At 39.6% G+C, this 27,677-nt stretch overlaps 2 protein-coding genes across 12 annotated transcripts in view; both read right to left on the reverse strand.

Annotated features, from left to right (window-relative positions):
* sulf1 (sulfatase 1) overlaps positions 1-27,677 on the reverse strand; it is a 316,869-nt gene that overhangs the window by 176,263 nt on the left and 112,929 nt on the right. Inside the window, exon 1 of one of the 11 annotated variants that reach the window (XM_073040877.1) lies at positions 913-1,688. The exons of the other annotated variants lie outside the window; for them this stretch is intronic. The gene's annotated coding sequence lies outside the window, so the exon portion shown is untranslated. Of the gene's footprint in view, positions 1-912; positions 1,689-27,677 lie in introns of those variants that run through there. 11 annotated transcript variants of the gene reach the window in all.
* Positions 7,145-10,323, reverse strand: spice1 (spindle and centriole associated protein 1). The gene has a single exon (XM_073040933.1). The coding sequence runs from the start codon at positions 10,240-10,242 to the stop codon at positions 7,813-7,815; it is 2,430 nt and encodes an 809-aa protein (XP_072897034.1). The 5' UTR covers positions 10,243-10,323; the 3' UTR covers positions 7,145-7,812.

Raw genomic sequence — 27,677 nt, forward strand, 5'->3', positions numbered from 1 at the left:
AAACATAATTATTGAATAATGGGACATTGAAAAAAGTAATTCTCACAAATTTCTCCATCATGGTTGTGAAACCCAGTGGAGACAGTTTACAACGCTCCAGCACCATACCCAATTAACTTTTTCATGAATGACCTAAGTGACAACTATCTGTGCGCTGTTCTTGCAATAGGAATATCACGGGTTCTATCCTAACCTGATGTTCATAAGCTGCTTTTACATTAGCCCTTGTTCAGTTCCAATTCCAGTAGACTGGTGTCAGAGAGTCTGAGAGTCAACTCCTTGTATTCATACTATTAAATACAAGTCCTTTATTCCAACGTTTTGGCAGAACTGTAAGTCTAGTTTAACATGGGATTTAGTAGAGTAAATGTCAGGGGCAAAATTACAGATACCATTCTACTGAAATCCAAGCTAAACATGGGTCAGCCTAAAAACAGCTACACACATAGACTTTTCAGCAGGATCGACGTGTTATTAATTTGAGCTGATTTTACCTCTTCCTTACCCAAGTTGAACTGTGCTTAAGTTCAACAGAAACCAGGCATAAAAATCAAATAAGTTACAGATTTAAATAAAAACAAAAGTAACAACTCTTATACAGTTCATAACTTGTTAATGTAAATGGCTTTACACACCCCAATATCCTTCAGTTTTAAAAGGTAAAAGAGTCCGAAACTTAAAAATGCTTTCTGAATTTTCACAAATCAGGAAATCGACAGAAATGTGTTGGCATGAGTAAATGCTACTGAAATATACCAGGTTTCCAAATTTCAATAATGCAAATATAAAATTAATAAAGGAATGATTTGAAATAATGACTGAACTTCAAATGGTTTGTTTCACAGAAGCAATTCAAATCTGAAACTTTACACTGATTAATGTGGTTAAGCTTACAAATTAAAAGCTACTTACTGGCTAAAGTGGCTGATGCAGAAAGTTACTGCAAAACAGAAAGCCATCACAACACTTGCAATTTCTCTCCTCAGTATTTGCTTCTGGAATCAATCCACGGCATGTACTTGAAGCAGCAGTTAACTGCTGAGAAGGGTGCAGCAAATGGTAGGACAGATACACAAAGGAGACATTTAATACAATACTTTCTCTTCGAGCTTCAATAATGCGAATACCTCTCATATTCCGCAAACCACAAGCGGCCTACAAGGTCATTAATAATGCTACACTTTACTATCTAGCTGTCATCGCTGTGCTACATCCTTTCATTTCATCTTTGCTGCTATCTCGAAGCAGCAGTTCCTTGCACAGACACAGCTACCCCTCCAAATGATTTCCAACTGCAGCTGGTCAGCATCATGTAAAATGCAGCTATGCAGCTACTACGTGGCTTCCTATTACCTGCTCGTTTCAAGTGCAATCCTATTCCAGTGTCTGCATCCAATTAAGTCAAAGTTTGTGCTTTTACCATCTGCAAACGCTTCTTGAATTCAGCACAGTTTATCTGATCTGCTATGTTGGCATATTTCTTAAGTATCCATTTCCTTCTTGTGTACAGTGATCTTCATGACATGGGCTGTGAGATCAGCAAATGAGAGCATGAATCACATTGAAATGGCATAGGAGTCCTCAAAAATATTAACTTTTTTTAAAGAAACATATGTGGACTTCTATGTAGTAGTAATGACTATATTTGAGCTAATTACCAAATCAAAAAGTAATTTGATGTATATATTTCAAGATTCAAATTTAACCTATTTCAGGCCACAAAATTATTGTATCTTTATTCTAGTTTATTTTATGACCCCATTGTAGAATATATTCAGTGTGTGTATACCTTTAAGAACTACGTTGATCATGTAATGTGACTTTTGATACATTATGGTATCACCCATAGCTGTTTGCTAAGTATTGATTGTCATCAATAAGGGATGTTTAGCATTATTATCCTTGTTACTTGCTTTATGAAACAACAGTAACTCAAAGATACTACAGGAGCAACATGCTTGGGGTGTCATAGTCATGTTTAGGTGTGAGAGGAAACAGTAGATAAAGCAGTACTGATGGCAACATATGCAGTATAAAATTGGAGTGCCACAGTGGCATAGCAGTTAGTTCAACGTTATCACAGCTCAGGGTGGAGTTCAGAGTTCAATTCCAGCTCGTCTGAGAGTTCATATGAACTTTGAGTTTGAGCATGGGTTTCCTCTGGGTGTGCTGGTTTGCTCCTACTGTCCAAGGACATACTGGTTAGTAATGGTTAATTGGTCCTGTGCTTAAGCTAGTATTAAATTTTTGGATTGCTGAGCAGCATGGCTCGTTAAGCAGGAAGGGCCTGTTCCACGCTGCAGCTCTATATATAAATAAATAGAATTAGCAAGTTAATAAATCAATGATTAGAACAGTGAAATAAAAGTTTTGTTATGGAAAATTTGGGAGTTCCTCAGCTTTCAGAATACTCATACAGTATGGTTCAATGTTATTTGTCACCAAATATATTGCAAAGGTGAGAAAGCAACTGCTGATAAGATGAAAAACCCTTCACAAGCACTGGGCACTATTGTATCAAAATTGGGAGACTTTTCTAATTTACTAATCAAGAAACAGCTTTACATACATTACAGACCCCATGCCACAATATTCCTTCACAACTTTTATGTGCAGGAATGTGGGACAACACATGTACAGGGAGCAACACTTTAAGTCTGCAATGTTGACTCTAGTCTTCATGAAATATGACTATGTCAGGTCAAACGTGCCCAAAGCCTCTTCTTGATTTTCAGCTGCTGTTAGCCCTAAGCTACTGAACCATTGCTTTTCAATGTTAAGCAGCTCCTGGAAGAGCACTTTATGCGACAATGCCATAGTACATATGCTGGGTTGTGGTCTTCAATGTACATCATAAAGAGCAAATTGGTGGCAGTACCAAAGACTACCTCGCTAAATTCTGAAGAATACAGATGTCATACAGCGTCCATGGCAGGTATCGAGCACTTTCTCAGCAATCTACTTGGGCATATACATCTGTTCTTTGAAGGTAGTGCAGATTCAGCATGTCATCTCCATCTTTTGATGAGTATCCTGACTGATTCATCACAGCCTGGTATGGAAACACCAATGCCCAAGACTAGAAAAGCCTACAAAAAGTGGTGGATACAGCCCAGCCCATCACAGGGAAGTCCCTCCCAACCATAGAACACATCTCCATGGACCATTACCAGAATAATCTGCAATTATCATCAAGGATCCCCCACCATGCAGGCCATACTCACTTCTCACTGCTGCCATTGAGAAAGGGGTACAAGCCCCATGCCACCAGTTTAGGAATAGTTATTACCCTTCAATCATCAGACCCCTGAACCAGTGTGGAGAACATCACCCACCTCAACTCTGAACTGATTCCACAATCTATAGACTCACTTTCAAGGATGCTACAACTTATGTTCTGAGTGATATTTATTTATGTATTTACTTATTTTAATTTGTCATGTATCTTTTTTTGCACATTGGTTGTTCGTCAGTCTTCTGGGTGTAGTTTTTCACTGTTTCTCTATCTCTTTGTTTATTCTGAATGCCTGGAAGGTATTAGATCTCAGGGTAGTATATGATGGTGACATATACATACAGTCGGCCCTCCTTATCCGCGAGGGATTGGTTCCGGGACCCCTCGTGGATACCAAAAAACGCAGATGCTCAAGTCCCTTATTCAACCTGTCTCAATGCAGTGGACCTTAGGACCCAGCGGAACCCCAGACCTTATTTAACCTGTCTCAGTGCGGTGGACAGTAGGACCAGGTGGCGAAGCTCTGAATCCGCAGTTTCTGTTCATGATCACGATTGAAAATAAAGTGGAAATAATAAAGCGATCGGAAAGAGGTGAAACGCCATCGGTCATTGTAAAAGCATTAGGCTACATCGGTCAACGATTGGAACAATTTTAAAGGATAAAGTGAGAAAGGCCCGGTCCTGATGAAAGCTACAATTATTACAAAGCAACGCAGTGGTTTAGTTATTGGGATTTTGAGTTTTTGCTCCTCCACATCAACCTGGCACGGATGGAGAGCGCACTTGGGAGTGATCTGTCATTGGATCGAACTCGGGAACTTCTGTTCCTGAGCTCGGCGCTGAAACATACGTTCTTAAGTGTTATATATGCATAGAAAGGTAAAATATATACTATATACTAAGGCAACACGAGTGAATCTGCAGATACTGGAAATAAATAAACACAAAATGCTGGCAGAACTCAGCAGGCCAGACAGCATCTATGGGAGGAGGTAGTGATGACGTTTCAGGCCAAAACCCTTCATCAGGAGTGAAGTAACATGGGATGGTCAAGGGGGGATAAGATAAAGTAGAGAGCTAGGAAGTGATAGGCTGGAGGGAAATGGGCTAGGGTTTTCTCGATTCGCGGTTGGTTAAATTTGCGGATGCGGAACTCGCGGATAAGGAGGGCCGACTATACTTTGATAATTAATTTACTTTGAACTTTGTCCAGGACAGGCTTAGCAGAAGTGACCACTGCACCACGAGAGCCCTTCAAGCAGCATGTCCATAATGTGGTGCAGCAATATAAATGCTCTAAATGGAAAACACTCAGAACAGATTCTGGCAGGTCTAAACCAGGTCCTGACGAAGGGTCTCGGCCCAAAATGTTGACTGCTCATTTCAACGGATGCTGCCCAACCTGCTGAGTTCATCCAGCTTTTGTACGTGTTAATTTGACCACAGCATCTGCAGTATACTTTGTGTTTAATGTGAAAAAATTGTCCATATATGTCCTTCTCTCAGCTGGGTGCCCTGTAGAGATACTCTCCTCCTGGACATCCCAAGGCCTTTCAGCATATACAAGGCACAAATCAGGACCATGATGGAATATTCTCCATTTGTTTTGAAGAGCACAACTCCAACAATTCTCAAGGAGCACTCAAGATAAAGTAGCCTGTTTGATGACACCCTATCATGCTAAACATCCACTTACTCTGCCTCGAGTGCAGTGACAACAATGTACATTATTGGCAAAATCCAGGCTCCTGTAATAGCACTTTCTAAACGCATGGCCTCCACTACCAAGGACAAGAGCAGCAATTAATAGGAACATCAGTGATTTTACTATTTAGATGCAAGAGAAAAATGTGTAGAATTGTTGGCATTCTTACCATCTATCTAAAAATAATGGATTCACCACGAGAATATGGTGGGGGCACCGATAATTGCTTCTTCTGAGTGAATGGAGTATTTACTCTTCAGTAATGCAATCTTTTGAAAAGATTTGTTTTGTTAGAATACTTTGCCACAATCCACTGAAAGTTTGGAAGAATCGGTACAGGGTGTTGTAGCAAGCCTTTTTCAATTATCAAATGGTACTGTTGAGAATGAGAATAGAAAAAAGTACAAGGTCCACAATGCCCTAAATTTGGCTTTGCAAGAGGCAAAGACTTCATAGTTTCAATGTGGTCACTAGTGAAAAGGAAATGTCCAATATCAATATGAAGCTGCAAGAAGGGTTGCAATGCGAAAAAAAACAATGAAATGCTAAGAAAAAAGTGAAGTTAGAAATTACAGTAGTTGAGTTAGTAATACTTGGGAATATTTTGGAACCAATGTTAATTGTAACTACTGTAGCAGGTAATTACTATTGTAATTAATGGGTGCTTTATAAATTTGGGAATTATCTACATTCCATATGTAATACGAGATAAGATATTATGCACACTGTAAGGCATCAGTAATTAAGGTTGCCTATTGGAAAAATAACTAATTGGGTCTCAAGTTATTAGGAGTATAAGCATCTTCAAGGGAACAAAGATTACAGGCTGTCCTCAAGTCCAATTTAACTGGCACATGTGCAGATTTGTGGCTTTTTTTAAAAACTAAAAACAAAGTGGTTTGATTAGAATAATCAGAAGATCGAAGAGCTAAATAACTGCAAACATATGGCATTCCAGCACTGTAGGATGTAACATTTCTCAGGGGTAACAGTTCTGTGGACATCTGAAGGCAGAAAATGTGTGACTAAGAACAAATCATAGATGGAAATAACAGAAGTGGAACTATAATTCAGTGATAGCTAAGACATGCTGAGGTTCTCCACCTGCAGCCCAACCACCAAACATTATCTACCCTGAATTATCTACCCATTCTTCACTATCTACAGCATACCAAATATTTTCAATTCACAAACTCTCTTTCAGCATTCCAAAAGGCATTTCTCCATAACAGCCCATTTCTCCTGTCAATCTATCACATTGTTCCCCCCCCCCCCAACAGCCATCTCCTGACTGGAGTAGCAAGATTTACCTTTTCCTCCTTCCTGACTGCTGCTGAGAATTCCTAACGTACTTTATTCGATTTTGTAAATTTACTGCTTGTGACAATTTCCTCTAAAATGGGGAAACAAAAGCAGTGATTGTGTTCTAGTACACTTCCACCTAGTATGCAAAAGGGAGTCTCAAGAGTGAAACACTATGTATTTTTCTACTCTATGCACTTTTCCATAGATGCTGCCTGGCCTGCTGAGTTCCTCCAGCATTGTGTGTGTGTTGCTTGGATTTCCACTTTGTATTCTCCTTATTCTCAAGTGATGATTTCTTTAAGAAAAAAAAAATCGGTTTGTTTTACAACCAAAATTATTGGGAATATTTAGCGGATTGAATTGATTATCAAAGCTCCATTTTTAGCTGGTTGTCACAGGTAGATCTATCAAGTGGGTAAGGATCCAGGATGGGATGGGAGGACTGACATATACAAAACACAACAAACACTTGGAAAACAACACAGATAATGACCATGGAACAAGACGACTACAAACATTTAGGTTAATTAATAGTATTTTTACAATTGCAGAACTTCAAGTTCCATTTTCAGTCCTAGCAGAAAAATTAACATATTTATTAATTCCAATGTCATTGGTCTGTTACCTGCAATATCTTTTTTACTAGATCACTAATTAGTTTCTCTATTTTCTCTCTTCTCTGACCCAGTGGTATCTGTAAATCACTGGTTCATCCATGAACACCTGAACTTTCAGCTTCTGGTGGTACTCCAACACCCAAATCATAAAGTCCTTCATCTCACCAAAGGGTTGTGGCTCTAATGCAGGTAGACCACGAAGAGCTTGATCCAAGAGCTCCGACAGCTTATTACAAATTCTATTATATCCTTAGAGCTAAGTACCATAAACATAGGCATGTTTTTCCATTTCTGTTCATATTGTGGAAGTTTTATTATGTACCAAGTATAAACCATACTGTAATCTATTTCATCGGTATAAAATGTAACAAAATACATAATACTAAATAAGCTCTCTTTATCTTAAAAACTGATAACTCCTTAGTCCAGACGATTGTAATTTAGCATGTTTTACATCTCACATTTATTTACAATGAAAGTAATGGAAGGATGTAAATGGATTACCAATTTATTACCTATCGCTTCTTCTGCTTGAGAATAACCTAAACTTAAAAACAAATAGAAAACTGGTCAGTTCAAAGGACTAGTGCAAACAAGGAAGCCATAACTCATTTCTTTCTATTACAGGAGATTCGTTAATGCCTGTATTTTGTCTCTGTAGATCAATCAGCACAATTGAAAATAAAATATAACTATCCACGCTCACAAAATTTGCATTTTATCCATTTTCATTCAAAGTAAGGCAGAGCAAAAACATAAAAGCTCAAGCAGTAAGAAATCTGAAATCTCTGGGGAAAAAAATAGAGTAAGTTGGTGATTCTTGTGTTGACCACTCAAAATGCATTTTGTTTCAGATTTCCAGCATCTGCAACACTTCATTCTACAAATATGGTAACTCTTGTTTCTCAAATATCCAAATATAAATCAATACATTTCACATCCTTACAATCAGTTGGTATGAGTGGACAGTGCAAACCAACCTTCTTCTTTCAATCTTTCTGGCTTTGTTCCTTGAGTAATAGGTGTCTTATTTCCATCACCTTTATTTAAGTGATATATGGAACTAGCTGTACTAGTGTTATCTACTGATCTATTTCTATTAATTGTACTGGCAGGGGAAGGTGTGCTACCCACAGAAAAATCCAATTCACTGGGCAGTGGAATCAATACTTCCAATGTTTTGCTGCCAGTTCCTGTTGTCGTACCCTCAGGTGGTATAGGAGAAATGGCTGGCGAAACTGACTCAGAGAAAATCTGTCTTTGCTGTTCAATCAGATGCAAAAGTTTGCTGCGTGCTTCAGCACTCTGATGGTTGAGCTCAGCAATCCTTTGCTGAAGACTTTCACAAGTGCTGGGAATAATCTTTCCAATTTGTGGTGCTGGCTCAGATAATTTACCTGTTTTGAACTGTCCAAGCTGGGCTTTGAGAGCAGAATTCTGCAACTGTAGCTCTGTAATTTGAGCTAACATTGCTTCATGTTTCAGCCAATTATTCATAGAAGGATTTTGACTGTCTTCAGGTTCTATATGGTTTTCTATTTTTCTCAGATCGTGTTCTGCAGTGTCATCAACAGTTCCGGTTTGCATGCATGGCAAACTGGTAACAGCTGAAGTGAGACTGAAGTTCTTATGCTCACTGATAGGCTCATAAATCTTCAGTTGTTGAGCAAGGCCCAGGCAATCTGGCACTTGGTTCTGTACTGCTAAATGTCTGACAAAGTCAGTTTCCCCTTGTGGAACACCTGAGGCTTCTTTCAGAATCTGTGAGGGATTATTTGATTCTTTACATACACTGCTAGACAGAGACAGAGGGGAGTCCTGACACAAGTTAACTGTGGTTTGTGATCCAGTTCCTATTTGGCTATTCCTCTGTCTTGGAGGAGAAAGTAACACAGCAGGACCAAATGGATGCTCAGGTAAACTGTGACCTTTCCTTGCATTCTCCAACTGATTCCCTTTGTACTGATAATAAACACAGGGCTGCTTTTGGTTCAGGCCTTTTAAAAGCCTCTCGTCATCATTTGGTAAAACACTTGACTGAACATTCCCTTGATTCTTAGAGCAAGCACAACTATATAAACTCTCCTGCTCTACTGGATGTGCTGTGGGTTGTCTTAGTTTATTTGTTTCTGCTTTTGGAGACCTATGCAACGTTTGTTTCAGTGATTGCAGCTCTTCATCTGTCTTGATTACATATTGCTGCAGGTTAGCCTGTAGTGAAACAAATTTATTCTGTACTGTTAGAAATTCTGATGTTAATGCATCAATCAGTGCTTGCTGATTATTGGCTTTTTCCAGAAGTTGCTGATGGTTTTCTTTGTCTTGCATCTGCTGAATTCTGTACACTTTTAAAGAATGGGTCAATCGGCTGATCAAGCTTACCAATGAGAATGTAAAGCCTGTTAAACCGCGGTCTTTCTTGGGCAACCAGCTGGTAACCTCGCCTTCTGTTTGGCAGTCCAATTCTACCAGCTCCTTGTCAATTTCCTCAATCATTTCCTGCAGCGCTTCCAGGTTCATCTGCCTGCCCTCAGGCCTCTTGTTTTCTATTCTTTCGGTAGATGCATCGCAAGCTTTGCCCTTTGATATGCCGTTTTGAGAGTTTCTTGAAGTAGGATGAAGTACTTGATGGATTACTCTCGTGGTTTGCGTTGGGGATGTGTCACTTGCATCCGCATCGCTCTCCGCTCTGCTTTCCAACCTCGACTTCACTCTCTGGATGGCTGCGGTTGCATTTAAACCCGAGGCACCAGTTGGGGTCCAGGTGGGCGATGTCTGGGGCCGGCCCCCTAGGGATTCGGGGGTTTTCGGTTCCAGTGGGTAAACGCCGGCCTGGTGCTGTGCGGACAGTGAATTGTCTGCCTCCGGCTCTTTGCAGTAGGAAGCTTCATTGAGAGCCTGCGAGTCCATCACCGACTCGCTGAGCAGCGACAGCTGAGTGGGCGGCTCGCCCTGCTGCGCTATCAGCTGTGCGGCAGGAAACTGGTCGCAGCCGGGGGCCACGGTGACGTTCGGGAAGCCGGTCTGGAGCCGGGGGGCGTCGCCGAACGGATCCCGCAGCACGGCCAGAGCGCGGTCGGACCGAGCCAGCACGTCGCGCAGCCGCCACTGCTCAAGAAACAACTCGGCCATCGCCGGCCGCTGCCGCCTCTGCCCGCCGCTCGCCGCGGCCCGCTGCCGGAGCTCCCACTGCGCGGCGTCCCGATTCCGGGACACCCGAGCTTCGCGGCGCCGCGCCAGCTCTTCTGCGTCGGCCCGGTGAACGCTCAAGTCATTGATGGTGCTGTCCCACTGCTTTTTGGAGGCCAGCTTCCCCTTCTTGCGGCTCTTCCCAGCTGGCTGCCGGTGGACCGGGCGGTTAGAACGGACGAACGACATCGCGTACGCCCGAGGGCCTGGGAGCAACGCGCGGCCTGCAGCAGCGCGCACGCGCACGGCTCGCGGCCTCCCCGCGCCGTTAACAACCGCCTTTGGATTGAATGCTCGCGCCGGCGCAGCGTCACATCCGGGACGCCCGTGCTGTGGCGCTTCGGGTCCCGGGACGGGCGGGAAGTGTGGAGCTGGCAGAGGGTGCATGTCAATTCCTAAAATGTAAGCTTGTTTCTCTCACAGTGCCTCTTTAAATGGGTTCACTTGTCATGATCGGTGCAGCGGGCGTTAAATAAAGGAGCATCCCTTGTCCAACTTACTGCCATGAAACTGCATTAGGTCTGGTACTAAATATCACAAAACGTATTTCGTTCACTATCAAATCACTAAAAAAATGTCGAGTTGTTACGGTGGGAAGAAATGGCAGTGAACTAATTTTCTTCGCGGAATTTTAAATGTGCATTGGATAAGAAGCAATTTGTATTCATTGTGAGACCAATGAAATTCCCTGCCACTACTGAGCTCTTGGCGGCGAGTTGTTTATTGTCGACCTTTGCGCTCTACATGTACTTCAATCTTGTGTGTGATTATGTACTGTATGAGCACCGTGGTCATTTGATTGTATATACCTATAGTTAAATAATTAACTTGAACTTGTTAATCTGACTGGACCCATTAAAAGGATGGCACTGAAAGCTTAAGTAATAGATAAATGCCTCTATTTGTGGAAATATGAAATTAATTCTGAAATGATAGTCATAATACTACCCAATCATTTTCTCACTTGCTAAAATGTTAAAAATATCAAGTAGGCCAGCCAGAATCCATGGATGTTGAAACTAATTCAGTGTTTTAAGTTTGAGACCTTTTTGTCAGAGGTGAATCAACATTAAGTTATTACCACTGACATATGTTGTGAAATTTGTTGTTTTGTGGCAGTGGTACAGTGCAAGACAAGAAAATGTCATTTATAAAAATAAACAATGCTTAAAGACAATTAACAAGATAGTGTTCACCAATGTGAACTTTTTCTGCAAGTGCTGCCTGACCTGATAGTTTCTAGTGTTTTCTTTGATTTAAGATCTTTAGCATGTTTCTTTTCAGGTTCTCTTTTTAACTTGAAAGTGAATTACATGTATCTGATAACTTGCTGGAACTACATGTGCTGTGGATAATTTTAACTAAACAATTCTCTTCAATGTTGCTACTTTCTAAAACTTACTGTGTTTGACCTTTCCAGCTGAACCTAAATACAACAGTCAATAATCATCTGTACTGTTCTTCCCCGAGATATTGACCGATTTTAGTAGGTTGAACAATTAATATTAATAAATCATATACTGTATATTATTTGGGCAGTGTCAGGAGCGCATTGGATTTGAAAATGGACCTTGAATACTACAACAATAATTAGCTTTTATTTTAGGGCCTTTAAATTAGTGGAAATTCTAAGCCAGTTCACAGGAAGGTTATGAGACCAAATGTAATTAACGTGACATTGATATTGTGTGCTAAAGTTAAGTCTTGGACAAACAAAAGTGAATGCACTTGTCAAGAATGTTTTTGCTAATCAGGTTTAGGATTATGTGGTGAAATTCTTTTGAGGGGTTTGAACTGGTAACCTTTCAACTAAGGCAAGAATGTAACCAACTGAACCAAATGACATTAGCTAAAGGCACATTCACTGTCAAGATCGGTTTTTGAAGTGTACAAAGTTAGTGAAGTATTACTATATTATTTTCCCTTTATAAAATTAAAAGCAGGATTTTCATTCTTTACCTCTTTTATTGAAATAGTTCTGAAATTATTAGATATGCCGATTACATTTACAATGACCATGTCACTTTGAATTTCTCCCCACTAACCTTGCATTGGCGATTTTGGAAGAAACTACAGCTATTATCATCAAAGGATCAGCTTTTTCTTCTAAGTCAACAGAGTACAAAACTTTGTAATTCCAGAAAATTAGCCAGTTTCCAATATCCAGTCTGTGTCTATCATGTCAGTTTATTGGAAATCTGTGAAGCCCACCTATTAACCGAACCAATACTTAAGTGTGACGTCCCTGGGGTTCCAAAGTAGATCAGTGACTGATGAAGGCTTATGTAACGTTAGTCAGGTCAGCAAACCAGATTCCCAGTGTACCTTCCCTCCACCCCCAACACATCCCCACCCTTTCCTTTGCAGCCTGAAAGAATTAGATGTACTCATGGCTTTAAACACTGTGTTTCCACTTGTCTAATTTAATTTAACTGAACTATTTTGGTGTTTTCCATTTTAATCGACTTGGATCTCAACAATATTTCAATGTTTTAAAACATTTTCTTTTCCAAGCGTTTTTTTTGGATTGTTTGTTCATTGTTGAGAAGCAGGCTGATTACTGATACCCAGGAAAACTCACTTTATAAATGGCCACTACAAAGTAAGTAAATGCTTGCACACAAGCAGCTTGAAATGACTTCTGACAGATCGATCCCCCCAGTCAACACTTGCAGCTTATTTAAACCATGTTTTAAGTGAATTTAGTAATTATTTGCCAACATTGAAAAGCCTATCTTGGACTTCAAAGAACACAGTGTTTCTTACTAGTACCATGTTTATGCCTAGAAGTTAAAATTCATAATACGCTTATGCCCTTAGATAGATATGCCTATGACAATGAACTTGAGGTGAAAAAAGCTTTCACAAATTGTACTGGGCAGCAGACTTCCTGGTGCTAACTGAATAATGCAGCATTTGATCAGTCTCACATTAGGTTTGAGCTGACTGAAAATTCCTATGGATGGCTAGTGACCACAACGGCTGTTTAGTGTTGTAGGCTGTGCATTAGAATTTCTAAGCATAGGTATTTTGAATTGATAAATCCAATTTTGGTCCAAGGTCAGTACATTTAAATGAGGTTCAAATACACATTTGGTTTTACTGACAATATTCACTAAATTTAATGGTTATACTAAATTGATGTGTTTTAATATAAAATAAACATCTGAAGAGAAATAGTAAAGTCCATCTTTTTATTTATTTAACCTAATGACATCCAATGGTGTTAATGCAATAGAGTTTCCTTAATGAATGATCCAGCTATAAACATTATAATTGCACATTCCTTGTTTGGTTGTAAGAATTTTAGTCTAATTATTTCTTTCAATTGGCATTGATACAGCTTAAATCCAAAGAAATAAATACACACTTCAAGCACACAAATGGACAAATCAGTATGTATACCTGGGTCATCACCAACAATTCACTCGTGAAACCAATGGTGGTGGTGCTACGTAGTCAACATACAAAAAAAAGTTATTTTTGCAATTGAAATCCAAGAGGTAATAATGTTGCAGCTATATAGGACCCTGGTCAGACCCCACGTGGAGTACTGTGCTTCGTTCTGGTCGCCTCACTACAGGAAGGATGTGGAAGCCATAGAAAGGGTGCAAAGGAGATTTACACTGATATTGCCTGGATTGGGGAGCATCCCTTATGAGAACAGGTTGAGTGAACTCGGCCTTTTCTCCTTGGAGTGATGGAGAATGAGGGGTGACCTGATAGACGTGTATAAAATGATGAAAGGCATTGATCATGTGGATAGTCAGAGGCTTTTTCCCAGGGCTGAAATGGTTGCCACAAGAGGACACAGGTTTAAGGTGCTGGGGAGTAGGTACAGAGATGTCAGGGGCAAGTTTTTTTTCTCAAGAGAGTGGTGAGTGCGTGGAATGGGCTGCCGGCAATGGTGGTGGAGGTGGATACGATAGGGTCTTTTAAGAGACATTTTGGATAGGTACATGGAGCTTAGAAAAATAGAGGGCTATGGGTAAGCCTAGTAATTTCTAAGGTAGGGACATGTTTGGCACAGCATTGGGGGCCGAAGGGCCTGTATTGTGCTGTAGGTTTTCTATGTTTCTATGAAACCAAAGAAATGTGTAAATTATACATTTATAGAGATACAATGAACATATTGATAAGTTGCAAATAAGATTTAATCTGAATTTAGATTTTGGCAGTGGAGCAGGGCAGGCTAAAGGTACAGAGGGGAGAAGTGAGGTGTGAATAGTAGGTAAGACAAAAATGAGAGTTACAAATGGGTGGTTGAGCCTGGGGGAAATGGTGATTAAATTGCAAGGTGAAGAAAATCATGGCAAAGAATTGACTGCAATAGGAAGAAGGATCCCTGCTCGTAGATGCCCACAAACCAGACTAGAAATGCACTTGCCCCTTCTGTGCAAGTCCTTGTCTGCCATCTTTTTTCAAGGCCTAGGAGGCCACTTAGGGTTAAGTCTGGAATAGGAACTAAATGTTTTGTACAGATTTAATAAGGTATTTAAATACTCAGCCCATTAATAATGGAAGCTGACAGACTTAAAATAGATAGGGTTTATGTATAAGATTTAAAATTTTTATACATCTAATATGACCTAAAGCCAGATCTGTTTGGATTAAAATTCAAGAGAGTTCTACTTTTAACATAAACATTGTTACACTGTCAGGATGCAATTTTGAATGGAGCAGGAACATTGACTTTATTTATTTCTGCAATACTTCACAGATTCACGATTGTTCTTTGTCATTCTTCAATACACAAGTGTAAAGGAGAATGAAAGTATTATTACACTGGATCTGATGCAACATAAAAATATAATAAGCATAAAGAGCACAATAGCTATAAAAGCAATCCTATAAAATTTACATTAGCTGTTATATAGATAGACTGATTGTATGTACGTAAATTGACACAATGTGATAGTGAGGTGGGTTCATGGGTTCTTTCTACCTTCTATATCAATGCATCCCACCTTATCAAGGCAATGGCATAAGTGTATTGAATTTAACAGGGTAAGCAAACTGTAGATGCCAAAAATAAACATGAAGATTTAAAAAATATATTTATAATTTTGATGGTTGAAAAGAGATTCAAGCTTGATATTTTTCTTTAGGGTGAAATTAGAACAAAACTAAATAAACACAACGGCATTGAGGTTCAACAAGAGCAGAAAACTTGCTAAATCTGTCTGCAATTACTTAGCCCCATCCATCCTGAGGACATTGTTAAGATATTAATATTTAGTAGTTAAGACCAGTACTCCCCTAATCTTGCAAACCCTTCAATGTCTATGCTGACTCAGGTTTATCTACAGTGAAAAATGTATAGACAAGAGTAACATGAAGTATAATATGCTTCTAATCTTAATGAAGAGTTTTTCTGCTATTTACATAGTGCTTATATTTTGCTATAAAATTATACCACTAAACATATGGAAACAAATTATGGATGCTTAATAGGAATTAAAAGAAAGCACTTTCTCCAAGAATTCATATTCATACCAAATTACATTGCCAAGAATGCATTTTCCAAAATTAATTCAACAAAACTAAATGTTTATGGTTTGGTGTCTTTTCTACCTCTCATACTGTAGACACAAGGGATTCTACAGATGTTGGAACTCCAGAGTCGCACACTCAACGTGCTGGGTCTTGGGCCAAGTAAATGATGAAGGGTCTCGGCCTGAAACGCCTCTCCATAGATGCTGCCTGCAGCATTTTGTGTATTATACTATAGACTACCATATTTATATTTTAGAGTTATTTATGAACTAAGATATGCTCAGTTTTGTGAGTGTTTAGTTAAGCGTGTAATGCATATTCTATCTAAATCCATAGTCTGTCTACTGATTGTTCTTCAGCTAAAAAAATTTATACTCACCATCAAGGAAAACTATTTACACATTACTAATATCTAAACTTGTTATTCAAAAAATAAACAAATTTAACATTATATCATTCTCTTTTTAACTTTTGATGTAATCATCTTCCTCACCATATTGGTTGCAAAATCTAGATGTGTACTGAAGAGTTTTGTGTGTGGTTTCACTTCTAAAATGAGAATCTGCACATACAGGTTAGTGACGAGAGTTGAATGCCAAAACAGTGAGGGAGCCTGCACATCTGTAAATAACGTCTGACAGAATTGTAGAGATTGAACAAATTTTGAAATCATCCTATGCTGTCCGGGTGACTATTCTACCAATTTGAATTTAATCCTCCAGCCAAAGCTTATTCAGCATTCAGCAGCAGGATGAAGTCCCATCAGAGCTATTTAAACTAATTTTATGTTAGTTGATGATTGATTTCCACTGGCATTCACCATAATTTTACAAATACTTTATACTTTCTATGGTTCTTTCATGCTGCCAAGGTCTCTGGGAAGTGGTCTTGTTTCAATGCTCCAGAGAGTCTAACTACCTCTGGACCTGGTGTACTGCTAGGCATTTCATAATTGGGAGAAAACTAAACAGAAGTAACAGAACAAGGAGAACTGATGGAGGGGTGAGGAGGGATTCAGGTATGCACTTCTGGAGACAGTTCATGGAGGAAGGAAATTGGTGAAACATCTGCATTTTATTAAAGGTGACCTCATTGAAATCTGCTCCCTCTCCAGCTCAATGTGCCACCATTCAAGACGTCCAGTCTGGCTTTGAATAGTGCATTTTTCTGCCACTATATCCTATAGTCAAGTTAATCTGCAGGAAACATGAAGTTGGAAACAATAAGTACATTTTAATCACATACTTTTATTAACTTTGACTTACATTTACTGTAACTCAAATCTTGTGTAGGAAGGAAATGAACAGAAATTGGATTAGGTCAAATTTGGAGCCTGCTCTACTATTCAGTAAGGATCGTGGTTAATCCTCTGGCCATCCAATTTACCACCTAATTCCATATTCTCTCATTAATGTCCAAAAATCTATTAATTTCAGCCTTGTACAGCAACCGTGTATTCATGTCCCTCTGAGGTAGTGTATTCCAAAGATTTGAAGTCCAGTGAATAGCCGCCCCTCTGTGGACTCTGATTATGTTGGCTGCTTTACCGAGGCAGTGAGAAGTTAAGACAAAGACTCCACCTAACCCGAACATTCTCCTCATCATCTCCCCCTCCCATCAGGCAGAAAATACAAGTCTGAAGGGATATAGTAAATTCATTATCATAGTACATATATGCCATCATACACTATCCCGAAATGCATTTTTCTTGTGGCTATTCACAGTAAATATAAAGAAACACCAGAGAATGACTATACTTACTAGGCAGAATTTACTAAATTTGTTTCAGTGCTTGGGGCTTCTGGAGGGTAAATTCAATTCCAGAAACACCAGGTATTCACTATACACAAGATAAATATGATAAACACTGTGAGCTCTGTTAAGAACATAGTTTTTATAGAAACATGGTTTCCTGTACTGTCATTATGCACATACATTTAGGAGCCACAACGTACATATCATCAGTTTTGTTATTTTGGTGCAGTGGTGCCTCTTACCTTTCATGCCATCTTCATTCAGTTATCTTTTTTTAACCTGCTATCATAAACAGAAACTCAGCTCATGTTTAAACAGGTATCTAGGAAATGGTATGTGGGTTGGTAAGCTGAAGTGTGCAGCTTTATCAACCGTAACTCATCTATTGTCAGTTATTCTGCAATCAAAGATGTTTGGTCTCTCTTTTTATGCTCATCAGGCGGAAGAATGGAAGTAAATAGAAAAGAAGTGTTTATTTTGTCACTTGAGGCCATCTCCAAATGAAGTATAATACCACCCAGATGTGCAGCTAGACCATCCACAGAGCATTTTTTCATCACTTCAATTTGGTTTCTTTTACTCACATTCTTTTTTCCTAGTCTGAGACTCCAACAGTGATAATTCATGGTTTGGCACCTGGCTCCCCCACTCCCTTGAAACTCACTGGAGTCCTGATTTTTGCACTCTTTCAAAATCAAGCCCACATTTTAAACTAGAAAATTTATTGTAACAGCGCAGCATCTACATAAAGTGTGATGGAGGACTACTGAGTAACGTCCAATAGTCCTGAGAATATGTTAGTCCAGTGTCACCAAAAGGCAAAGCGGGTTTTTAATTTTGTAAAATGTTTTGAAAAACTAATAAAAATTTTTTTTTAAAAAGGCAAAGCATGGTGGATTAGCAGTTTTACTGTAATATTAACCTTCAAAATTGTTGTTAAGTAACCTCATTTTTCTAACAGGTACAGTTAGAAATCTGTAATTACACTTTTATTTATCTCACTATTTGGATTGCTCTGTACCTGTCCAACTTGCTCCACAGAATCCAGAAGTATAACTATAAGGTCATAAGACATTGGAGAAGGATTAGGCTATGTGGCCCATTGAGTCTGCTCCACCATTCTTTTTTCCCTCCTCAGCTCCACTCCCCGGCCTTCTGCCCGTAACCTTTGATACTGTGTTCAATCAAGAACCTATCAAGCTCTGCCTTTAAAAAACACCCAATGACCTGGCTCCTGCGGTAATAAATTCCACAAATTCACCACCCTCTAACCTCAGAAATTTCTCTGCATCTCTGTTTTACATGAATGCCCCTCTATCCTGAGGCTCTGCCCTCTTGTCCTAGAAACACCCTTTTCACATTTACTCAGTCTCGGCCTTTCAACATTTGAAAGGTTTCAATGAGACCCCCCCCCATCCCTCTAAATTCCAGCGAGTACAGACGCAGAGCCATCAAATGTTCCTTGTATGATAACTCTTTCACTCCCAGAATCATCCTTGTGAACCTCCTCTGAACCCTCTCCTATGCCATCTTTTCTTAGGTGAGGAACCCAGAGCTGATTACAATTCTCAAGGTGATGCCTCACCAGTGCCTTATAAAGCCTCAGCATCACATCTCGGCTCTTGTATTCTAGACTTCATGAAATAATTGCTAACATTGCATTTGCCTTCCTCACCACCAACTCAATCTGCAAGTTAACCTTCAGGGTGTTCTGCACAAGGACTCCCAAGTCCCTTTGCATTACAGATTTTTGGATTTTTTTAGTCTACATTTATTTCTTCTACCAAAGTGCATGACCATATGCTTTCCAACACTGTATTTCATTTGCCACTTTCTTGCCCATTCTACTAATCTGTCCTCCTGCAGCCTGTCTATTTCCTCAACATTACCTGCCCCTCCACCAATCTTCATATCATCTGCAAACTTGGCAACAAAGCCATCTATTCCATCATCTAAATCATTGATATACAGTATAAAAAGAAACTGACCCCTGTGAAACACCATTAGTCACTAACAGCCAACCAGAAAAGGATCCTTTTATTCCCACTGGCTGCCTCCTACCAATTGACCAATACTCTGTGACACAGGACAAAGTCAACATGGTTTCTTTGAGGGAAAATCTTGCCTGACGAACCTGTTGAAATTCTTTGAGGAGATTACAAGTAGGATAGATAAAGGGGATGCAGTGGATGTTGTGTATTTGGTAAGCAGCCTCATGTGTGGCACCTTGTCAAAGACCTTCTGAAAGTCCAAATACACAACATCCACTGCATCCCCTTTATCTATCCTACTTGTAATCTCCTCAAAGAATTTCAACAGGTTCATCAGGCAAGATTTTCCCTCAAAGAAACCATGTTGACTTTGTCCTGTGTCACCAAGTACTCCATAACCTCATCCTTAAAAATTGATTCCAACATCTTCCTAACCACTGAGGTCAGGCTAACTGGTCTATAATTTCCTTTCTGCTGCCTTCTTCCTTTCTTAAAGAGTGAAGTGGTATTTGCAATTTTCCAGTCCTCTGGCGCCATGCCAGAGTCCACTGATTTTTGAAAGATCATTATGAATGCCTCCACAATCTCTATCACTACCTCTTTCAGAACCCTAGGGTGCAATTCATCTGGTCTGGGTGACTTACGTACCCTTGGGTCTTTCAGCTTTTTGAGCACCTTCTTCCTTGTAATGATAACTGCTCTCATTTCTCTTCCCTCACTCCCTGCAGCATCTGGCACACTGCTAGTGTCTTCCACAGTGAAAGCTGATACAAGATACTTATTTAGTTCATCTGCCGTCTCCTTGTCCCCATTATTATTTCTCCGGCCTTATTTTCTAGTGGTCCTATATCCACTCTCATCTCTGTTATTTTTTCCCCATACTTGTAAAAGCTTTTACTATCCACTTTGTTGTGGTTTGCTAGATCGCTTTTATATTTTATCTTTTTCCTTCTAATAATTCTTTTTAGTTACTCTCTGTCAGGTTTCAAAAGCTTCCCAATTCTCTGTTCCCACTAATTTTTGCGTTGTTGCTTTGCTTTGTCTCAGAAAAAGCAATGCATCAGACTTTCAACATTGTAAATCAGTGAGTTGTTTGTTATGTCTCCCCTGTGAAATGGGAACACCTCTTTTCCCCTTATTATGGAGAGAGAGCGCCTGTGGTATGCCGAATTACCGGGTAGTCTTTGGGGTACTGCAAGTCTGTGTCTTTACTGATGCTTTGCTGCATGCATGAGTACTCTGTGGGGAACGCCAATGTTTTTTGCTGGTGAGGGAGCGTTGCTTTGCTGCTGCTTATCGTGGGTGAGGGTAGCTGGGGGGGTTGGGGCTCTAACATTTAACTGTCATTCATTCTTCGGGGCACTCCTCGGTTTTCGTGGTTGGTTGTGAAGTAAAACAATTTCAGTATGTATATTGTATACATTCCTCTGACATTAAATGTACCTTTGAAACATTTAAAACCTTTCTTTTGCATTTACATTAGCTTTGACTTCCCTTGTCAGCCATGGTTGTACTGTTTGCCATTTGAGTGTTTGTTTCTTTTTGAAATACATCTGTCGTGTGCCTTCCTTATTTTTCCCAGAAACTCACACCATTGCTGCTCTGCTGTCATCCCTGTCAGCACCTCCTTCCAATTTACTTTGGCCAGCTCCTCTCTCATACTATTGTAATTTCCTTTACTCCACTGAAATACTGCTACTTTACTTTCTCCCTATCAAATTTCAAGTTGAATTCAATTATATTGTGATCACTGTCTCCTAAGGATTCTTTTACCTTAAGCTCCCTAATCACCTCCAGTTCTTACAGAACACCCAATCCAGTACATCTAATCCCCTAGCAGGCTCAATGACAAGCTACTCTAAAAAGCCATTTTGTAGGAATTCAACAAACTCACTCCCTTGAGATCCATTACCAACCTGATTTTCCCCAATTGACCTGCATGTTGAAATCTCCCATCACCATCATAACATTGCCCTTTTGATACAGCTTTTCAATTTCACATTGTAATCTGTGGTCCACATCCCAGCTACTGTTAGGAGGCCTGTATATATAACTGCCATCAGGATCCTTTTACCCTTTCAGTTTCTTAATTCAACCCACAAAAAATTCAACATTTCCAGTCCTATGTCAGATCTTTCTACTGATTTGATGTCATTCTTTACCAGCAAAGCCACACCACCCCCTCTGGCTACCTTCATATCCCTTGGATACAGTGTGTAACCTGGGACATTCAGTTCCCAACTACAACCAAATTTCAGCCATGATTCAGTAAAGGCCACAGCATCATTCCTGAAAGTAAAACTAATTTAAAGTTAAAAGATACTGGAGATCTAAATTAAAAACAGAAAATACTGGAAATACTCAACAAGCTAGACCACATCAGTTCTGTTGCAAGTTATTTGACTTGAAATAGTACCCTTGTTGCTCTTCCCATAAATATAAATAACTGACTTTGGGGGAAAAAAAATCAGCATGTTACCTTGTACATCTTACTATTAAGATTTATGTTTTTTTAAATTATTTTGAAGCACTAGCTAGTACAACTACTAATGTCATCACTTTATGACCACATTTCATTAAGGCACAGTTGACGTTTACCACAAAAAGCAACGTGGTCCTCACTGAAATGTCTGCTGTCTCTTGCTGATAGACTGATTATGTACTTCTACCGTTTTCCATACTTAGTTTTTTTTAATGAAATGCAGAGTTGATAAATCTTAAGTGTTATATTTGAGGAATGACACTAATTGTTTTGGTTTAAGTCATATAGACAGATGGTATTCACTTGGAATATCTTCCTGCAAACTTGCTAAAGGGCAATAAAGACAATGTCATAGTTTCAACCTTAGCCCTCTAGAGGAGCAAATACACAATAGGTTTATACAAAATACATGTTTTTCCTGTATGACCATAAGACATAGGAACAGAATTATGCCATTTGGCCAATCAATCCTGCCCCGCCATTTAATCATGGTTGGTTTATTTTCCCTCTCAACCCTGTAACCTTTGACGTCCTTCCTAATCAAGAATCCATCAACCTCTACTTTAAATATACTCGATGACCTGGCCTCCAAAGTTGCCTGTGGCAGTGAATTCCACCTATTCACCACCCTCTAGTTAAAGAAATTCCTCCTCATCTCGATTCTGAAGGGACTCCTTTTATTCAGAGGCTCTGCCCTCCGGTCCTAGATTTGGCCACTATAAAGGAACATCCTCTCCCTGACCACTCTCTATATAGGATGTAATGCCGAGGTTTTATAAGGTATAGATCATACCACATTTGAAGTATTGTGAGCAGTTCTAGACCAATATCTGAGAAAGGATGTTTGTGTTGGTCCAGAGGAGGTTAATGAGAATGATCCCAGGAATGAAAGGGTAGTATGAAGAGTATTTGATGACTCTGTGCCTGTAATCACTAGAGGTTAGAAGACTGAGAGAGGATCCCATGGGAACCTACTGAGAAGTCTATATAAAGCCTCAGCATTACATCCTTTAGATGTTGAAGAATTTCCTTACTTTGGGAACTGTACTATGAATTTCAACCTTATGGCAAATTGTCAGAACATATGAAGTCCATGTTTCTAAATTTATTAAACACAAAGTGCACTGCAGATGCTGTGGTTCAATCAAGACGTACAAAAAAGCTGGTTGAACTCAGCAGGTCGGGCAGCATCCGTTGAAAGAAGCAGTCAATGTTTCGGGTCGAAACCCTTTGTCAGGACTAAAGAATGAGGTCAAACTTCGGTTGGAGGAACAACATCTCATATACTGTCTGGGTAGTCTCCAGCCCTTTGGTATGAACATCAAATTCTCCAACTTCCGGTAATTCCCCCCCTCTCCCTTCCCCATCCCACCTCTACTCTGTCTCCTCTTCTAGCTGCCTATCACCTCTCATGACTCTGCCTTCTTCTACTACCCATAGTGCTTTCCCCTTAGATTTCTTCTTCACCTCTCCTGCCTATCCCCTCCCTGCTTCCTTTCCCCACCCCTTGATCTTTCCTCTGATTGGTTTTCCACCCTCTCCCCACCTTCTTTATAAGGCCCCTGCCCCCTCATTCTTTAGTCCTGACGAAGGGTTTCGACCCGAAACATTGACTGCTTCTTTCAACGGATGCTGCCCGACCTGCTGAGTTCATCCAGCTTTTTTGTACGTTCTAAGTTTATTAGTTTTACAATATGACTACACTAATTTTCCAAGCATGGTTGAGTTTTTAAATGGACATGTTTATTGTTTCCCAGCATGTTTATGGTATGCCAGAATCCGTAGGAGTCCTTACAATTGAGTGCATAGGTTGTGGGAATAATTCAGTGATGACGGGTGAGTGAAGTTATTAAAAGCCTGATGATTGAGAGGTAATAACTGTTTCTGAATCTGGTGGTGTGGGTTCTGAGGCTCCTGCAGCACTGAGAAGAGTACATGGCATGGATGGTGTGGGTCTTGATGATGGATGCTGCAATAGTGTTCCTTGTAGATGTGCTCAATTGTGGGGAGGGTTTTACCCCATGATGGACTGGGTTGCTTTTCCATTCAAGGGCATTGATGTTTCCATACCAGGCTGGGATGCAACCAGTCAGTATACTGTAGAAGCTTGTCAAAGTTTTAGATGACATACAAAGAAAGTAGAGGCGCTGCCATGCTTTCTTTGTAATGACACTTACATGCCGGACCCAGGATAGATTGTCTGAAATGATAAGTCTGGCAAATTTAAAGTTGCTGACCCTCTCCACCTCTGATCCCTTGATGGCTTATGAACCTCTGCTATCATCTTCCTGTAATCACACCAATCAGCTCTGGTTTTGCTAATGTCGAATGAGAGGATGTCATTGTGGCACCACTCAACCAGATTTTCTATCTCCCTCCTATATGCTGATTCATTACCACCTTTGATTTGGCTAATGACAGTGGTGTCGTCAGCAATCTTCAATATGGTTTTGGAGCTGTGCTTAGATGTATGCCTCTTCACTGTTCTGATGTTCCAGGGTTGAGTGAAGAGCCAATGAAATGGCATCTGCTGTGACAGTACACATATTGAAGCAGATCCAAGTCATTCCTCAAGCAGGAATTGATATGTTTTATGATCAACCTCTCAAAGTAACTCATCACAGTGGATGTAAGTGCTTCTGGACAATAGTCATTGAGGCAGGTTGCCACGTTGTTTTTGGGCACCGGTATAACAGAAGCCTGCTTGAAGCAGGTGGGTACTTCAAATTGCTGAAGCAAGAGGTAAAAGCTGAAGAATTTATATTCTCATTGGTGTTTGCAGTGATTGCCAACTTCAGTAAGGTTAGGGTGATTCCTTTTATTTTAAAAAACTAGTCTTTTCAAAGCTCTAGACACCTGAACCAGTTGACATATACTACCTTCATGGTTACTGATCTGAGATAATGCCTCTAGGGTTGTCAGTCTGGTTGTGGAATTGCTAAAAGAAAGTTTTTCCCTTGAACAGAAATAGACATTTTAAATACAAGACAGATCCTGAGTTAGTCATGGCAGAAATAATAGTAGATATTACTTTATTATACAAAAACCCACCTTCTATGTAGGAACTGAGCCAAACATTTTCTTTACATTGGCTTGATAGCAGCTTTACTTAGCTGTAATCTTTGATGACAGCACAACCACTTTTCCTTTATCCTTTCACAGTATGTTTATTTAATGTTCTATTATCGGCACGCAACCTCTTTCCTGTATTGGAAGCAGAATACAATCCCCTGGAGTTTGGATAACCCTCCCTAAATGAAGTAAATTTCCAATGAAACCAGTGGCAGGATCACTGACATGCGAGGGTAGTATCTTCATTCCAGGGGCATGTTAATCATCATTGGGAGACAGGGAAGGAACAGCAAGATTGGCTGCCCACATCCGGACAAAATTTGGAAATACAGGACAAATCGGTGTTTACTTATGCTCTAAAAAAGCATGAATAAACTATAAACTTTGCTTTTGCGTAGTAGATTCTGGGTGTCGGACTGAGAGGGATGTGGTTACTTCAAAATTCTTGGTATGTTTGCTGAACAGCAGTAAAATACAATAAATACATAAAATGCTACAATGATTGTGATCCAGTTTGGCATCAGGGCCTGGAACAAGAATTAGAGCCTTGACTGGGATTTGCAAAATGCCTCTTGCTATTTTCTGAAAGTTCAAAGTAAATTCATTACTAAAGTACATACGTGTCACCATATACAACCCTAAAATTCATTTTCTTGTGAGCATACTCAATAAATTCAACAAGCATAATAGAATCAATGAAAGATCACTCCAAAAGGGCGGACAGCCATTGTGCAAAAACAAAAAGAAAGAAAAAATATGTAGTAATAGTAATTAAAAATGTAAGCGATAAATATCAAGAACATGAATGAAGAGTCCTTGAAAGAGAGTCCATAGGTTGTGAGAACAGTTCATTGATGGGGCTAGTAAAATTGAGTCTTAATATGTATATATGATTTTTCACTATGAATTAAAAAAAGGGCACCAGCAGAACAAGAGCTGCAGATTGCCTTTTTATACCAAGGACTTTACACTAGGAACTGTTAGTTAGCTGGTTTATTCATAACAGGGAAATATAGGCAATAGATTAAGATTTTGGGATCTGCAGCAGAAAGCCACATTCGTATTTGGTTATCAGATGCTCAAAGTTCAAAGCAAACTTATTATGAAAGTACATACTGTTTATGTCACCATATACAACCCTGAGATTTGTTTTCTTGTGGGCATACTCAATAAATCCTATAATACAATCAATGAAAGGTCGCACTGAACCAGTGTACAAACTATGAAAATACAGAAGAAAAAAACAGAAATAAGAATAATAAACAAGCAATAAATATCGAGAACATGACATGAAGAGTCCTTGAAAGTTAGTGCATGAGTTGTGGGAACAGGTCCGTGATGGGCAAGTGAAACTACAATAAGATGCTGTGTTCCTGTTGAACAGGTCAGTCATCCAGGATAACTGATATCAATAGTTGACTTCAAATACATAGTACTTCAAGGAAAATGCACAATCTTTCTGCCCAAGCCACATAGTACAATTTCCTTAATTGGAAGGAGTGACTTTGTAATTATACACAATCTTGCTTCTTGAAAGGTTAATGGAAAACAAATGGTGAGTCTGTTCATTGTTGTATAGACAAGATTTCTCATTTTGCACTCAGTGTAAATGTTTGGTTGCATTTTGGTCCAGCTGGTTTTTGGTATATTAAATTGATTGATTTTCCTCAGTTTGTCAAGCCACCCGAGGATTTCTTGCATTAAATATAATTAGGAATATTGTACCTCATTTTGTCTAAAAGAGCCAGACCTTGAGAGAATACTCAAGAGTGGATGCATTGTTAATCAACGATAACACTTATCACTTATATGACCCGGAAACTTTTGTGCTAACAAAATACTGATGGCACAATTAGGACTTATCCTTACTGAAGAAGGGTCTCGGCCTGAAACATAAACTGTTTACTCATTTCCATAGATGCTGCCAGACCCACTGAGTTCCTCCAACATTTTGTGTGCATTATCATCACTGTAGCTACATATTAATACATTGCCTTATAGTTATTTCTGGCAGTTATCTTTGGCCTCTGAAAATGGGTGGAAGTTGGTCGTTGTACTCCATGAAGTCATTGCACAGTATGTTACTTACTGCAGCTGGCGTGTGAACCATATAGGATCTCACAAAGAGTAGTGAAGTCTGGATGCACAGAATTGAACACTTAACAAAGAAGTGTAAGACCTCCATCTAAAACTTTGCTGACCATCTACAACCCTGCACCATTCTGCCTCAAGTCTATTTTACCTAACAGAACTAAGTTAACTGAACAAAATTATCATGATTCCTTACTTCAAAAGCAATTTTTATCTTAATGCCCCTTTGCAGTCTCTCCTTTTCCAATTTTGTGACTCCCCTGTAGCCCTGCAGCTTCACTGTTAACTCTGCTCAACCTTGGATCACCCACATTGTTCCAACAGTCAGTAGTTAACAAAAATATGGAACTAATCCTTAGATTTAGTCATAGAGAAGTACAGCACAGAAACAGGCCCTTAGCCCATCTTGTCCATGCTGAAACCATTTTAACTGTCTACTAAACCAGAGGTCATTGTCACTCAGATCCTCTAAGTGAAGTAGTTTCCCCTCATGTTCCCTTTAAACTTTTACCGTTCACCCTTAACCCATGATCCCAACCAACCTCAGTGAAAAAAGCCTGCTTGGATTTGCCCTCTCTATACCCCTCATAATCTTCTCAATCTTCTATATCCTACGGAACACACTCCTAACCTATTCAATCTTCCCTTATAACTCATGTCCTCCAGACCTGACAACATCCTTGTAAATTTTCCCTGTACTCTCAATCTTGTTTACATCTTTCCAGTAGGTAGGTGAC

This window comes from Hemitrygon akajei, chromosome 1 (genome assembly GCF_048418815.1).
Source record: "Hemitrygon akajei chromosome 1, sHemAka1.3, whole genome shotgun sequence".
Classification (NCBI taxonomy): domain Eukaryota; kingdom Metazoa; phylum Chordata; class Chondrichthyes; order Myliobatiformes; family Dasyatidae; genus Hemitrygon; species Hemitrygon akajei.

What these genes read in the sequence shown, in the direction of transcription:
- spice1 (XM_073040933.1), bottom strand. Translation starts at nt 10,242, where the DNA reads ATGTCGTTCGTCCGTTCTAACCGCCCGGTCCACCGGCAGCCAGCTGGG.